A 17329-nucleotide genomic window follows, 5' to 3' on the forward strand; every position below is an offset into this window, starting at 1 on the left:
CCTGCAACTTCCATTAATAAATAAAATACAACTCCCTATATTAAATTTGTTGTTTAAAAGCTAAATATTTTACCAGAACTAATATATTTTAAATAATCAGTCAAAACCAGGAAAATCCCTGGTACTGTATTTCTCACCCCTTCAAGTGAAATTCCATCTTCACAGTTAGAGCTAACATTGATTTCAACTCCAACAAGAATACACTAAATGTTAGGGTCTGAAGACCCCTATTGAGGGAACTGAGGATTACTCATCTCTCAGGCTCTGCTGGAATCTGATTAGCCTGCCAGAAGGAGAATGGGAAGGAAAAAGAGTACACAATTAATTCTTTTGGACTATAAATCTGGCCTACCTCATTCAGCTCCAGAAAAAGAAACCATGAATTGTAAAGAGAGGCAAGGGGCAGGCAACCACCAGAAAAACACTCCTAAGTCCATCCCTGAGCATGTATGTAAGAGGCTAATGATCTCAAAATATAGGTGAACCTCACTTTACACTGTAATTATGTTCCCACAAATTTGCTACATCCAACCTCTCAAGTTCTATTGATTTTACCTGCTGCAAAAATGCTGCAAAATAAACCACCTAAATCTCAATCACTTATTCTCACAACAATCAATTACTTATTCTCAGAACTATTCCGGGCAGCTGGGGGTTGGCTGATCATAACTGGGCTCAGCTAGGCGGTTCTACTGGTCCTGGCTGGGCTGGGCTGATGTAGCCTGGGCTTGGCTGGGAATGGCTGTGTACTAGTTGTCTCTCATCCTACTCCTGAGACCAGTAGGCCATGTTTTTCTCATGGCCACCCCAAAGGCACAAGACAACAGGTAGAAACACACATGCTTCTTGATAACTAAGCTTGAAACTTGCACGCTATCACTTCCACCTCTCTATTGGCCAAAGCAAGTCACAAGGTCAAACCAAAAGTTAGAAGATGGGGAAAAAGATCCCACTCACAAGAGAGGACACTGCAAAGGTCCCATACAAAGGGAGTTATAAAGACAAGTGAAGAATTGGAGCTAACAACACAATCAACTACATTGGCCAAATATTTCTTCAGTGGACTCCTTCTTACCTACCCCGACTGTCACCATCCAAGCCATCACCCTCTTCAGCTACATCCTCTTAGCATTCATCCTTTTTTTCCTCTAACCCGCAGGGTCATGAGAGTGGTTTTTAAATGTACATTTAATTTTATCATTCTCTTACTATAAACCTTTTCATGGCTTACCTCTTTGCTTTTTTTCTTTTTCTTCTTCGACAAGGTCTCACTCTGTCATCCAGGTTAGAATGCAGTGGCATGATCACAGTTCACTGCAGCCTCAACCTCCTGGGCTCAAGTGATCCTCCCACCTCAGCCTCAGCCACCTGAGTAGCTGAGACCACAAGTACATGCCACCATGCCCAGCTAATTTTGTGTGTGTGTGTGTATTTTTTGTAGGGACAGAGTTTCTCCATGTTGCCTCTCAAACTCCTGGGCTCAGGGGATGTGCCCTCCTCAGCCTCCTAAAGTGCTAGAATTACAGGCACGAGCCACCATGCCAGGCCATCCCTTTGCTATTAGAATAAAGAACTAAACCTTTGCTTAGTCCTGCCCATGCCTGCCTGTCTAGCTCCATCTCATCTCTCACCTTCCCCAACTTCCTCTGCTCCAGCCACGCTGTCCTTCCTTTCCCCTTCAAATACCTTGCTCCTTCCTGCCTCCCTCTCCTCTGCACCTAATCCACCCTGTACATCTTTGCAATCTCAACTCATCTGCTTCTCCCTCTTTGCCCTTCCTAGGTTAAATGTCCCTAGTGTTAACATGCACCTCTCAACCAGAGAACTGCTGACCATTACAGACTCAGAATCCAACAGCACCTGGCACATAAAGAGGATGCCACAAATATGTATTGAATATTGATGTGTTAGTCCATTCTCACATTGCTATAAAGAAATATCTAGGACTGTGTATTTTATATTTAATAAAAGAGGTTTAATTGGCTCATGGTTCTGCAGGCTATACAGGAAACATATTAGCTTATGCTTGTGGGGAGACCTCAAGAAACTTCCAATCATGGCAGAAGACAAAGGGAGAACAGATGTCTTACATGGCAGGAGCAGGAGCAAGGCAGGGTAGGGGCAGCAGGCACTGCACACTTTTAACCAACCAGATCTTACGAGAACTCACTCACTATCACAAGGATAGTACCAAGAGGATGGTGCCAAACCAATCACTCATGAGAAATCTGTCTCCACGATCCAATCACCTCCCACCATGCCCCACCTCCAACAATGTGGATTACAATGTAACATGAGATTTGCACAAGAACACAGCTCCAAATCGTATCAATTGGCTATAGCTGTGGTTTTAAAAAATGATTTTAAATTTTTTTAAATAAAAAGTAACTAAGGATAATGATGATAGCCTCCAGCTCCATCCATGTTCCTGCAAAAGACAAGAACTCATTTGTCTTTATGGCTACATAGTATTCCATGGTGTATATGTACCATATTTTACAGAAATAAAATACCACATGTCCTCACTTATAAGTGGGAGCTAAATGATGAGAACTCATGAACACAAAGGGAGGAACAACAGACCCTGGGGACTATTTGAAAGTGGAGGATGGGAGAAGCAAGAGGAGCAGAAAAAATAACTATTGAGTACTAGGCTTAAATACCTGGATGACAAAATAATCTGTACAACAAGCCCCCATGAAATGAGTTTACCTACATAACAAACCTTCACATGTACCACCGAAGCTAAAATTGAATAAATAAAACAACTCCATTTTTTTTTTTTTTTTTTTTTGAGACGGAGTTCTGTTACCCAAGCTGGAGTGCAGTGATGCGATCTCTGCTCACTGGAAATTCCACCTCCCCAGTTCAAGTGATTCTCCTGCCTCAGCCTCCCAAGTAGCGGGGACTACAGGTGTGTGCCACCACACCTGGCTAATTTTTTGAATTTTTACTAAAGACAAAGTTTCACCATGTTGGCCAGGCTGGTGTCAAACTCCCAACCTCAGGTGATCTACCTGCCTCAGCCTCCCAAAGTGCTGGGATTACAGGCATAAGCCACCACACCCTGCCTAAAACTACTTCTTTTGGTTGAGTTTTATACTGAAAGTATTTGGATAACAAGTATCAACAGCAAATGGCCCTGCAGAGTGTATAATCCCCCACCTTATACTACCGATTTTGCGTAAATCCAGTTTTAATGCATCGGGCTTCCTCAAGGGTTGCACATCACTAATTTGAACAAAGTCACAGGTATCTTATGTTATGTACCTCCTTTTCCCACCTTCATCAGTCCATGAGTAAAAGGGGAGACACATATAATGCCAAAATAGCACATGATACAAAATCATCAAGTAACCTAAGTACTTCCCAAATCCAAGAAAAACTTTCTTTGACCCTAGATTTCTCTATCCAGATGAACCACCAAGCCAATGTGAGAGTAAAACAAAATTTTAAACATGCCAAGAATCTTTTTTAAAAGTGGATCTCCTGATCATCAGAGAAATGCAAATCAAAACTACAATAACATATCACCTCACCCCAAATAAAATGGCTTATATCCAAAAGACAGGCAATAACAAATGCTGGTGAGGAAATGGAGAACACTTGTACACTGTTGGTGGGAATGTAAATTAGTACAACTAGTATGGAGAACAGTTTGGAGGTTCCTCAAAAAACTAAAAATAGAGCTATTATACAATCCAGCAATCCCACTGCTGGGTATACAGTCAAAACAAAAGAAATCAATATATCAAAGAAATATCTGCACTCCCATGTTTGTTGCAGCACTATTCACAATAGCCAAGATTTGGAAGCAACCTAACTGTCCATCAACAGATGAATGGATAAAGAAAATGTGGTACATATACACAGTGGAGTACTATTCAGCCATAAAAACAAATGAAATTCAGTCATTTGCAACAACATGGATGGAAGTAGAGGTTATTATGTTAAGTGAAATAAGCCAGGCACCAAAAGACACACATGGCATGTTCTTACTTATTTGTGGGGTCTAAAAATGAAAACAACTGAACCTATGGACATAGAGTAGAAGAATGATTACCAGAGGCGTGGGGGGAGAGGGGGAGGTGGGGATTATTAATGGGTACAAAAAATAAAACGAATGAATAAGGCCTAGTATTTGACAGCACAAAAGAGTGACTACAGTCAATAATAATTTAATTGTACATTTTAAAATAACTAAAAGAGTATAATCTGGATGATTTCTAACACAAATGATAAGTGCTTGAATGAACAGATATCCCATCTTCCATGATGTGATTATTATGCAATGCATATCTGTATCAAAACATCTCATGTACCCCATCAATATACATGCCTACTATGTACTCACAAAACATTTTTTAAATTAAAAATCTTTTTAAAGCATTAATATCTCCCAAGCACTGGGTGACCATATGATTCATTATCTAAGCCAGGATCTTTTGAGAGTCAAAATAACTTCTACTCACATTCTGTCAGGACAAGAAGTATAAACCAAGACATTCCCATGTATTCTCTGAAAAAGATTACTTGAGGATATGCCACAGAAAAATGAAAAGCAGCCCACAACAGAGGAATGGAATCCAAAAAACGGAGGCACTAATCCAAGAGTAAAATAAATAGAAATCTCAAGATGACAGAAGGGAAACAGGCCTAGAAAGAAAGAAATCAGTACAAATTAGAATATCTAATAATAATACAACTAAAAAGTTGGAATATCATAGTACTATGGTGAAATAGCATATTCTTTATGTTCCTATAAAGAAAATAAAACAAGTAGAAACACAAGGTAAAACAGAGTTCTCTATAAGAAATTTATACCCCACACTGACATGGCAGAATTCTGAACAATTGTCAGAACAGCAGGTAATCTATTTGACCTCAAAGCTTAGGACACTCCTTGTCAAGTGACCCACGTTTGGTGATAGAGTACGACATCTATTTCTTATTGCGCTAGTAGATTTTGTTGCAGATAATAAAAACAACCAGAATTTTTTAACACTTTCATTAATTTCCATTCACTGTGGTCTTGATTACGTTCAAGTTATTTCCTAAGCATGCTCCATTAGCACACGTCTTATGCTATCTCACTGTTCCCTGCAATAGCCATCCAACATGTTTACCACACACAAAACTGTAAGTTATTTTGGGTGTCCGGGCTGCATCACATAGATTTTTTTGCACATGCTGCCTCACTAGGCATATAGTAGGTGCTCTCTAAATACTTCACATGATCTGAAAAGAGTAAGGCAGAACAATCAATACAGGTCACGACCTGGGGCAAATGTTTTTTTAAAACATCCAAATTACACTCCCATCTGAGAATTTTATTATATCAGGTGTGACTTGAAATAAATTGTACATCATGCCTGGAATAAGAATCTTGGGGTTTTTACTACCACGGCATGCATGTTAATGGAAGTGTTCATTTGTACTGAGAGAAGGCAGAAGGCAGCAAGAGCTGTATCTGGTCTCAAATCTGTTGTCAAAGGGTCTGTAGCTCCTTAAGGGAATGAAGGAGAGGTGAGGTAAACTAACAACTTGAGTTCATACCACCCCCTATTCTTTACAAAATGCTTCCATGTGCACCATCTCATTTTTTAACTGTGACATAAAGGGAGCAAATAGGATTGTCCCCATTTCACCCATCAAGAAATGACTGACCTAATATCATATCTACTTTGAGGTGAGATGGGCTGCAGCAATTTTTGCAACTTTTTCATTTTACAGGTGAAGAAACCGAATCCCAGAAAATTCAAATAACTGAACTGACATCATACCAAGCAAAAAAAAATACTGAATGAATGAGTGAAAGAATGAATGAAAACACATCTGCTTGAAGTAAGACCAAATCTAGGCATGCTTGAAAGAAGCACTTTCCATTTTTTAAATCATACTTGCAGGCTCTCTCCTTACTAATAATGCACCCATTTAAAAACACACACACACACACACATTTAAAACTGGGGTTTAATCCCACGGGGAGCTCTGGGAGACCATGAAAGAAACATGTCTCAGAGTTAGCCAACCCCAGTGGTCAAGGGGGCTGGATATTTATCCATCAGCTCCCACCAGTCATTGGTAGTGGCTGCTCCCTGCTCCCTCACAGGCATTAATTCCTTGACTCTTCCTTGCCTTGTGTGATCAAAGCAAGCTACAGTGGCCAGGGAAAGCTATTGGGCAAACAGTCCCTGGTGCTGGTGGTTAGAAATCAGGCCAGCATGCAGAGCAAAGGAACACCCCAGAATATGAGTAGAGTACCAACAGATCTCCAAATGAGAATTAACATTCTTTTTTTTTGAGAGTCTGACTCTGTCACCCAGGCTGGGGAATGCAGTGGCACCATCTCGGCTCACTGCAACCCCTGCCTCCTGGGTTCAAGAGATTCTTTAGCCTTAGCCTCCCATATAGCTGGGATTAAAGGGATGTGCCACCACGCCCAGCTAATTTTTGTTTTTTGTTTGTTTGTTTGTTTTTGTTTTTTGAGTAGAGCCTGGAGGTTTCACTATGTTGGCCAGGCTGGTCTTGAACTCCTGACCTCAAGTGATCTGCCCGCCTCAGCCTCCCAAAGTACTGGAATTACACAAGTTAACGTTCTTATGTTAAAATAGGCTATTATGCTAGGCCCTTTATAGGCATCATCTCTAAGATTCACAACAATCCTGCAAGACCAGTATTATCATCATTTTACAGCCAGCAAAACTAAGGCTTAGAGACTTGTTCAAGGTTGTTGTTGCTTAGGGACCTTCTCATGACAGAAAAGATGTTTTAGAGTTTTAAGAAATCTTTCAAACAAAAGTTTGCTTTCAAGCATGAATAACACTGAAAGCAACACAGTGAGATAAACAACTGTTTCACCGCTAAGGACACCCTCCTCTTCCACCACCACTCTGGAAAACAAGTTTCTCTGTGTCACCAGCTTCATTGTCTCAGAACTCTTAATGTAGACAAGTTCCCCCACTATGTGTAATCACGTTCAGATATGGCAGCTTGAGCTATTTTTCTAGTCTTGAAAATGTTCAACTCGGTAATTGTTCTTCATCTCCCACTGAGAACAGATTTTTAAAAGAAAAAGTTTATTTCTTATGCAGCAGTGTAATCTTTAAACTGATTCTAACCATCTGAATGAGAAAATGCCTACCTCACCATAGATGTCAAAAAGGCTTTTGGGAGGATGAGTCAGGCATGTGGGACCTGAGAGCCTGTGAGAGACAGCTGCAATGTCCCAGGGTGCAGACCCCAGGCCAGCAACAGCAGGCCAGACACTTCTCCATCCCCAAGACACTTGTTCTTTATCCAGGCACTTTTAAGTATTTAAGCAAGTATTTATTCTGTTCAACTCAATAAGCACCTATTGACTAACCACCAGATACAAGAGAACAAGGAAGCAAAAAGGAAGGAAATACAGAAGAGATGGGAGAACCCAGCCTAAGCATCACTTCCAGCTGAATCTATTTGTAGAGTGTTAGTTCAGTCATTAATGGTCTGAGTATCTACTTGCTGAATGAACATGTTTGTATCTACTCCCCTTTTTTCTGTAGGAAGAGGCTGAATGATCAGCCCCCCAGGATTGAAAACTGCCCTGCTGCCAACTGATTATTCATCTATGGGTCATCATACAACCCCTACACAATTCACTTACAGGCTACTTTTCATCTTCCCTTCTTCAGAACAATTCTTGGTACAGCATTGTCTCATTATTTCATACTATTTATTTTCACTTCTTTCCCAGGGCAACGCTCCCTCTAGTGTCTACGTAGGGCTCTCAGGTTTCATTCTTGGTACATAGGGTGAAGGCAAAAAGGGAAGTCAAGCCTGCAACTCTATGGGTATAGATCACCACAAAGTAATCAGTGGATTGTACCAGTGTGATAATACTGAGGAACAGGCTGCAGATATTCTAGAGATAGCTCCAATCCATGTGATATGCCCATCTCACAACAGGCACACATACAGAAGAGGAGAGGAAAAATGAACATCGAGGTCTAGCCCATGACTTTGGCACAGATGAGTCTTTGGCACAATGGGATCTGCTTGCCAACCAGCCCCAGCAATCCAGTGATCTCCAATGTTCTAGAAGCTACACACTTTACTCACTTCCCTCAAGAAGCCTCCCTTGATTAGCTATGAGTTGTATCATGGATGCCCAATCTGAGAGAAGCTACTCTTCATCTTTCTGGATCCCTTAACTCTCCATGCAATAAAAGCCCTGAAATAATGTTAACCTTATTCATAGCTTATTAGTGTAATCATCTAACTAATATGATTCTGTTTCTATTACAAATTCTGACTATGAATTTCAAGAATCCAGGTACCCAGTTATTCACTTCTAGATCTTTTTCAACATCTACTTTAGCACGACATAAATGATAGACATGGCAAAGACTCATGTGACTGGGAGCATGAACTATGGGAGGTGGTTGAAATGAGCATCTTGATGAGAACTGGGTTCTAGCCAAGGCCTTGCCATCGGCTCACTAGGAAACTCTGAGCAAGTGCCTTCTACCTTTGCTTCAACATTTCCATCTGAAAATTAAAGGAAGGCCCCTTCCAGGTATAAAAATAACAACTAAACTAAAAGTATCTTGAGTGCTTGCTACAAATGGGTCAGGCACTTCTTTTAAGCACTTTACCCTGTACAATCTCACTTAATTCTTACAACAGCCCAAGGTGAGAGATACCATATCTTCACCCCCTTTTTTCACATGAAGAAACAGCAGAAAGGGTAACAACTTGCCCAATGTCACACAGCTATTAAGAAACAGAGGGAGGACTTGAAGTCAGGCACCTGGCTGCACAATCCATGATCTTATTTAGTATGTGGCCTGTTTCAGGCTCCCAGTCTATCCGTTCTCAACAAATCCGAAAGAGGACTGCATTCAGGATGAAATCTCTCCACAAATATGAATTCACACAAGTTGTACCATATACCCATACTAAATAATCCTACAACCTCATTAGAATCCTTGATTATTCTACATAGCTTTATTTCCAGTTTTTCCCCTAAAGAAGGTTTTTTTCTCTTTCTGACGTATGCCAAGTAACAGTCCCCTACTTAGTCAAGGGCACAGTTTTACTGAGCAATAACCCTGCTGGCCCTACTCTGCTGCAGGTCCCTGTCATCTCAACCAAGCAGGGATGGCTTCCTCTGCTTCCCTGCATGCATTCAATACCAGACAGCAATTTGTGCAATCCTGAGGTCTTAAATTCCATTATTTTTTCCAAATTTACTATAGAACATTTATTAGTGTACTATAAACAACAGCATTTCCATAAATAATTAAATCCAAACTACGCCGATCAAAGTAAATGAGAAAAATGTTCCTGGTTGTGATGTAACCAGGCTTGAATTACTCACTAACTCAAATAACAAGGTGACTCACAAGAGGCTCCCATTATCAACGGTTAGTAAGATACAGCTTGTCCAACATTAACTAGCTTGTTATTCATTGTCTGCAGCCACCACAGTGGGTGGGCAGGGTGGCTATAGAGCATGGCCCCAGAACAGAAGGAAAGAATCTATTCCTAAATCTATCTGACTAGCCTCATATTATATCCATCCTAGGGCCTCAGTCTACCCTACCCATAAAATGGGCACCTCACCAGAGTGAAAACACACAAATCTTCTTAGAGGGAAAATGCTCTGTTAACATGAGAAGAAAGGAGAAAAATGGGTGTGAAGAGGGGATGGCTCTTCCAAGAGAAAAAAAAAATAAGTGGGATCCAAGGTAGGCTGCCATGTTTCTGTCTGAGTATCACATCCTCATCTCTATCCTGAGTGATTTGAGGAAGACAATTCGCAAGTGCACTTCCAGTCTTGACATTCTGTAAGTCTAAAATTCCTGTACTATGTCCCATAGGGGTCCTCTCTTCTGTGAGCTCATAACCTGAAACAATCACTTGACAATTAACCACATGTCACCCCATGGCATCTGTCTTGCTGTCACGTATTATTTAACTTTACAGAAGAGCACTCACACATCCAAAGCATGTTGGCAGGACCATGAGGCAAATGTTGTCTCATCCTTCTTTGTATCCCCTCTATCACACTTCTACCAACCCCACAGTTTCTAGGACAATGCCACATACACAGGAAAAACTCAGAAAATTGATGAATGTCTTACGGGAGTGTCCATCTGATCTCTGAAGTGCATGAGAAGCCAGGATTATTAACTAGTCCTTATTTCTATCCTCTTACTAAGTAGCGTAGAGATCCCTCTGAATCTTATGTTAACATGTATATATGAAACAATACACCAGCTGTATAAACTCAGTGTCATTAAGAGACGGTGTTAACCTGTTAGTTATCTTAGGGCAAAATGGTCTTTCCTCTCCTCTTACCCTGCAGCTAAGTCACAGTCCAACTCCCCAGATGAGTTCAGTATTACTGAGCTATGTACTACCCTACGGCACATGCTGCCAGGCATGGATGAGAAGAACAGAACTCACACTTGATGGTGATTGGAGGGAGGGGGTACTGTTTTAATTATTTCAGCTCTTACCCTCAAAACACTCACCAAATAATATAAAACTAAAGTAAGTACTAAACTAAATATGATCAAATGTGTAGTGCATTCTGTAAATTCTATAAACAAGTAGGGGAAGAGAAATAAATGCTTCTAAGGAACGTTTCATAGAGCCACTGAGTCTGAATGTTGAACTGAGCTATGAATAACAGGTGCCCTCTCATCAAGAAAGAAAGGTACCTCAAGTGGAGGAGACCTCAAGGTGCTTGGGACAATGAAGACTCTGCCCTGGCCAGAATGCAGGAGTTAATCAGGGAAGAGTCAAACCCAAAGTTGGAGAAGTAGACCCAGGACATACATAGCCTTGAATGCCAGGCTAATGGACTCTGGATTTGAATTCAAGAAACCAAAGGTCCTCAAGCCAGAATGTAGACACACTGGATGAAACACTCCTGGCTATAGCAGCTGTCAAGTTCTGAAATCATTGCTCTCCCAGGCAACAACAATTTCTAATTCCTTTATCATCTCTGCTTGATGAGACTTGAGACTGTCTTTCATTCACTCAGTCAAACATTATCAAGTGCCAACCATGTGTAAGGCAAAGCTCCCTCATCTCCACTGACTACCAACAAAGTTAGAGCCCTATCCGAGCCTTTTCCCAGTTACCCACAACACCAGAACAAACTTAGCCAAATTCGATCCAACCCACAAAGCCAGTTCTACTTACCAGAACTGCCGAGTGACCCACTAAGCCCTCACATTCTGTATTTCCCACCTCCTCCTCCACAAGGCCTCTTTTCTCCCCCAAACTTACTGCAGAATCATCCTTTGACATTTTCTCCCTGTAAGGGAAGTGTTCAAGCCAACCAAGAGGCCAAAAGAAGGCAGAAAGCGGGAAATCAACAGGTGGGTCAAGCCACAGGCCTTAAGTGACTTAGCCAATCTGCACCTAGCCTTGGATAAACCACTGGTCTCCAGCCAAATCTTCCTATCACAGAGTGTCTGCTTTGTCACACCTCTCTGCTCCTTATGAGATAATTCAGGGCCCACAGATCATCCAGTTCCAGGATTCCTTCACTGACAATAGATTTACACAGCCCAAGGAAAAAGCAATTTTCCCTTCTGTCCACTGAGTCTTCCTGCCACTGGAGTCACCAACTCCCCTTCCCTTAAATCCAACACCACTGGAGAAGCCACTTCCCAGCATTCCTTCTTTGCCAACTACAAAGCAAGTTCCAGCCACTGCATTTCTGTAATCATTAAGTCAGGCCTCCCAATTAAGGAGTCTGCAACTTCTGCTCACCTTGGAAATCACTGAAGGATCTGAGAAGGAAATCACACCCTGTAATCCAGCCATCAGAGAAATCACAGAGCAGATAAATAGCTGTGCCCAGTTCCTCCTCTCCTCACCGCCCCTCAGACAAACAATGACCAGGAGCAATTAGTGCCATTATGTCCCCATGCATTTCCCAGCTACATCTCAACTGACATGGTTTCCCCTTGTAATATTAATTGAAAACAGATTTTTTTGGCAAAACCCTGAAGAATGGCTTCTGTGGCAGGCTTCTTTATTAAGCCTCCGAGAAGGCAGAATGCATTAAGATATTGTGACACAGGAACTGTGAGCAGGGACGATGAAGACAAGGCAATCCAGCCAAAAGCTATTTGAAAAATCTGTTTGGAGCCACAATTAGATGATCCAGTGAGTGAAATACAATTAATCTGATCAAATCTGTCACTATTTTGCACATTAGGAGTAAATATTTTAGAATACAGTCCAGCTGAATTAGTTAAGGGTAGGAAATCCTGCCTGGGAGAATCTGTGTGTTATACCTACTAGTATGCTCAGGGCAGAGTGATCTGGGAGGGCCTAGAAATATCAGCATCTCCCCATTTCTCTTCACCAAGATGCAGTGTTGGGCACATTAATTGAGAACTACCCGGCAAGTATTCCAAGCAGATACGCTGCAGGGGCAGCAGCCTGCAAATCACTACCACTTCGAGTGCGCTACTGGAAGGAAATGAGGACCAACGTTAGGGCAGATGCAGTGTTTTCACCTCAGCACCAGGAATGCGGGGTGGGGGGCATGAAGGGTTAATCCAAGGAGGAGGGGGTGTGGAGAAGTGGACTGTGCCTTCACAACTTTCCACTCTCCAGAGTCATTTGCCAACTCACTGAGCAAGCAGGGAGGCTTCTTCTCTCATTTGAAGAAAAAGGACAGAATAATGTGTTTTTCTGTTTCCCCATAAGCCACGGGGACTGGGCTCCCTCTGGGTGTTTGTGAAACACTCTCTAACCCATTAATCACCAGGATTCCAGCTGGAGGCAACTGGAGAAAAAAAATAGCAAATCACTCCTCCAGAGTAAAGGCTCCAAGGCCAAGTCCACCCACTTTCCAGCCAGAGCACCTGGCAGGCAACATGGTCAGAGGTGGTGCCCAGGCCCCATGCCCTCCTGATTCCTTTGCCCAAAGCCAGCTGCACTCCTTCTCTTTCGCCCCTAAAGCCATCTCTTCTCAGTCCTGGGACCAAGGCAAATACCCACCCCAAGCCTTGGTCAAAGGTCTCCTCCTGTACCCTCAACCACCTGGGGCACACACTGGACCAATGGCGTGGGCTGAAGGCCCTTCTCCTACATGTCCGACCCTGCATCCCTGACTGTAAACTCGGTCAGAATGGAGTTCAATTTTCAATTTCATAGGGTTACTGAAAACTTTCCCCAAAAGGGAACTCATATCAAGTAATCAGGTGCATCAGAGACACTTGGAAGAAGAGCAAGGAAACCCTCATTGTGTTAAAAATTAAACTGGTGGCCTCCTGAAGAAGGACATGTCTAATACGCCAGAAGCCAGAAGAAAAGATAAAATTCTCTTCCCATGTCAGAAGAGCCTGGAGCTAGCCCCCATGTTCTCTGTTTTATGGACATCTCCCTCCACTTTGAAACCAATGATGAAGGGATCTTTCCAAAGCATCCTCATCCCCATCACTCTTCACCCTGGCTTTTATTTACAACACCTTCTTTTCCTGCCATCAGGAAAGGGGGACAGGAGAAAAACCAACTGGGTAAATGTTGCTGAAACTGGTTTCCCAGTGACTCACCAGGAGATTTCCTTAAAGTCTCAAAGACAGGGCCATGTGAGTATGCTTCTCCATCTTCTTTGCAGAGGCTCACAGACCTGATAATCAAGGATGTCTCTCTGGTATTGCCTACAAAATGTGGTCAGAAGAGACAGGTCCAGCCTAAGGGCTAAAGGGGCAGTTCTTCCCTAGAACGGAGAGAGAAGACAGCGTGTGGCCCTACATCCACCTGTGGTGCTCTTGCATGAGCAGTAAGGCTGGCCAAGAGCACAACCAATAAGTCCCTGGGGGCTGTTCATACATTGTCCAATCTCATTGCTGTCACCAAGGACTCCAAGCCCAACTGCTCCAGTACCCAAGCCCTGTTGGCCATCATTTGACTGAAGAGTCATTTCCCCAGGAAGCACGGGCCAGACCTGCCCCTCACCTCTTCTGCTGCACAGCTGCTTTGAAGATGAGCAAAGAAGGTCATGCACAGTTAACTGCTACTTGCAGGAAGCATTTTCTCTAAAGTCCCATCTTCAGAGGCTTTGTAAATACTCAAAAATAATCCTTAAAAGCAGAGACACAGAAAAACTCTTCAGGGAGGGTGAATTTATATTGTCCTAATGTGGCAGTAGTAAAGCCACAGATGTGAAGACATTACATCCTCCTCTTCCTAGGATATATTTACTTACACACATCCTATCCATCCTCCTCACCAAGTAAGAACCTCAACACACACACACACACACACACAAATAATCAAACTAAAATGAAGTTAGGATTCACAACCCCTGCTGTCAGCACAGCACATACATATCCAAGTCCTCTTGGAAAGGACTTAGAAGTCTTCAATCACCTAGCCCTGCAAAGGCACCCCTCTCGCCAGATCTGTCAGCCCGAGGCTGCGGGGGTCTCCATCCAAGGCAGATGAAGCCCGCCACTGCACCCCTCTGGAGCTGGACTCCACTGGTCCTTCAAGCCCAGCATCGGCTACCCAGACTGGGCTGCCGCGCTATGCATCATTAGAAACCAAGAAATCTGCACTTTGGTATTGCTTATGTGCTACCTTCTGCGGACCCCTCGCTTTCCTCTTATTAGATACCCAATCCTGGACACCCCAGGCTCTGTTAAAATAAGGCAAAAATTTCCCAGAGAAATCTTGTCAAACATCTGTCATGAAGAGAAACACAAAACGGCAGGGAGTTGCGGAGTGAGTTCCTATCAAATCAATTCCCCAAGGCTGCTTGTACAGACACCCGTCATCCTCTGCCTGGAGCGTGCACCCTACCCAACGCCAGGTTCTGATCTGAACCATTGAGCCAGAGAAGAGGAAAGGATTTTCCAAATCTGGCTGAAGTAGGGACCGCGGGAGGGAGGGAAGCGGGGAAGATGGTGGGAACCTGTCACCCGCCTTTTCTTTGCTTGGCTGCACAGCGCTGGGTGCCGGCGAAGTAGGGGGAGCCCCTCCGGGCACGCGCTGCGAGCCGCTGCTGCTGCCTGGCGGGCAGGCGCGATACTCAGTCGGGCGCCCAGTCCGGAACGCCGGAGTCTGCCAGAGCGGGCTCAACGGCGCCACCTCTCGGTACATCCTTGTCCGGGAGAACCCGATGGCGGGGAAAAGCGGGCGGTGAGGTGTGCAGGAAGCTCAGGGACCCAACTCCGCTCAGGGAGCCGTTTGTGGCGCAGAATGCAGTGGTGAAGGCCAGAGTTTTCTGCTCAGCGACTTCCGTGTGTCTGTGCGTGCGTGAGGGCGAGCGATGTGGCATGGGCGCTGGATGGGTGTGGAATTTTGTTTCATGCTTTAAACTTTTTTTACGGCCTCTGCTACGGCTTTCCAGGGCCGCTCCCTGGGCTTTGAAGGAGCAACCGGGGTTAACAGAAGGCCAAGTCTTGGGGCCGGCTTGGCGGAGCCTCCCTCCTGGGCTCAAGGACTGCGCGCCTGGAGTGGAGAGCAGCGACCCCGAGGCGAGCAGGAGGCTGGGAGTCCGAATGGCTTCCCGGGTTGCCTTTCGCGTGACGGGCGTGGGGGGGTGGGTGGGGGAGCCCGGGCAGTCGCAGGAATCGGTCTGTTCGGAGGCTCCCGCCCCAAGTCAGCCCTTTTTCTCATCCAAGAATTCAAGTACCCCGCAAACAGGAAAACTGACCCTCCAAGCCAAGTATGGGAGAAAGTGAGCATAGATCCCTCCCCTACTCATCTTTAAGAAGCCCCTTCCTCATCTCCCCTCCCGGCGGCCCGAAGCCTAGGGTCTCCAGTAAACAAACGCACACAGCGTCTAACAACAAACTCCGTTAACCTGTTGGGGGCGTGGGGGGAATCGGACAAACCTGTTATCTCGAAAAGTCGAGGCGTCCCCCGCCTCGACCCCGAGCAACTATCTGTCCCTCGCTCCCGACCCCCCCACCCCCCCATTCCGCTTCAGTGTCAGGAAGCAGGCGGACCCGCCGCCGGGTGGGTACTCACGCTGCTGTTGTGTCCGGACCAGTGCACCATGGCTTGGTTGTGGGCCGAGTCCCCGGTCAGCGCGAAGGAGGTGCTGGGCAGCCGGAGGTCTTCAGCCGCCGACCCCCCAGCCCGCGGCGCCTTCACCTCCTCCCGGGAACCCTTGGCCAGGGAAGGGCTTCCTCTGGAACCATCGGCCGGAGCAGTAGCCCGGGCGTCCCCGCGCTCCGGGGTGCTTGGGGGCTGCGCCCGGCGACTCCTCCTCGCGCCGCCAAGCTTGCCAGGAGCTGGGATGCCCCAGTCCCGCCGCTCGCCTGCCGGCGACGTCCCTCCGGCTTCCACCTGCATCTCACCGCCTCTGCCACCGCCCTGCTGGGGCAGCAGCTCTGGTCCGGCCCGGCGCCCCAGCACGCCGGCTCTCCGCGCCGTCGCCAGCTCCTCCGGCCACTGGCTTGCCACTGCCCGCGGCGAGAGTGGAGACAACGCCGGTGGCCGCGAAGCCGGGGCTGCCGGGCGCCCGGGACCGCCTGTCGCGTCCCAAGTGATCTCGGCGCCGGCCAGGACCCACGTCGACAGGAGTAGGAGCCCCGTCCGGACAAGCGGCGCCCCCGGCCAGCCTGCGGGGCGCTCAGTGCGCGCCGCCTCCATCCCGCTGCGGTACCGCTGCTCCGGCTGCCGAGTGTGTGGCGCCCGCCGAGGTGCGGGTCCGGCGCGGGGGGTGTGCGCGCGCCGGCAAGCGAGCGAGCGAGTGTGTGTAGGGGGAGTGGGGAGGGGGCGGCCGGGAAGGAGGTGGCTCCGGCTGGCGCGCCTCGCCGATCCTCTCCACTCTTCCCACCTAGCTCCCGCTCGCCCGCTCTCTCGTCCAGAGGGTGATTCCAAACCCGAGGAAAATTAATAATTGCCCCTTCGGTGCTTTCTTTCTTAAAATCAGATTCCCACCAATCTTCCCTACTGAGCTCCTCCAGAAATTTCGTTAAAAGGAGTAATCAAAGGTAATAAGAAAATCTTCTTAAAATATGAAAATCAAGCCGGATCCAGGAGAGGCCGGCAATAGACTCCAATCCCGAGTCTCTACGAAATCCAGGCTCCAACGTGCTCCCGGCGAAGAGTTGGGAGCCGCTTCTGGACGCGTTTGGGGGTTTACTCTCCGGGCCTGTTATAAGGGGCGGGAGATGGCGCGCGGGGAGGGTACAGGGGTCTCGGGGGAGAGGGAGGAGGAGTTGTGTGCTCAACGCCAACTGTTCGCGTTCTAGAGCCAAGGGGGAGCCAGGTGCCTCCGCACGGGGAGGCTGCGCACAGAAGCCAAGCCTGGGATGCACCCGGGACTCTGCTCGCGGCTCCCTGGCCCGGCCGGCTC

At 45.9% G+C, this 17329-nt stretch overlaps 1 protein-coding gene across 1 annotated transcript in view; it reads right to left on the minus strand.

Annotated features, from left to right (window-relative positions):
* The window catches only part of SORCS3 (sortilin related VPS10 domain containing receptor 3), a 616841-nt gene extending 600001 nt beyond the window's left edge, over window positions 1-16840 (minus strand). The window contains exon 1 of the mRNA XM_033183483.1: window positions 15994-16840. Coding sequence (XP_033039374.1) covers window positions 15994-16620 — 627 coding nt within the window. The 5' untranslated portion in view covers window positions 16621-16840. The remainder of the gene's footprint in view (window positions 1-15993) is intronic.
* Window positions 16841-17329: the final 489 nt, after the last annotated feature.

Source organism: Trachypithecus francoisi, unplaced genomic scaffold, assembly GCF_009764315.1.
Source record: "Trachypithecus francoisi isolate TF-2019V2 unplaced genomic scaffold, Tfra_2.0 Contig01579, whole genome shotgun sequence".
Lineage (NCBI taxonomy): Eukaryota > Metazoa > Chordata > Mammalia > Primates > Cercopithecidae > Trachypithecus > Trachypithecus francoisi.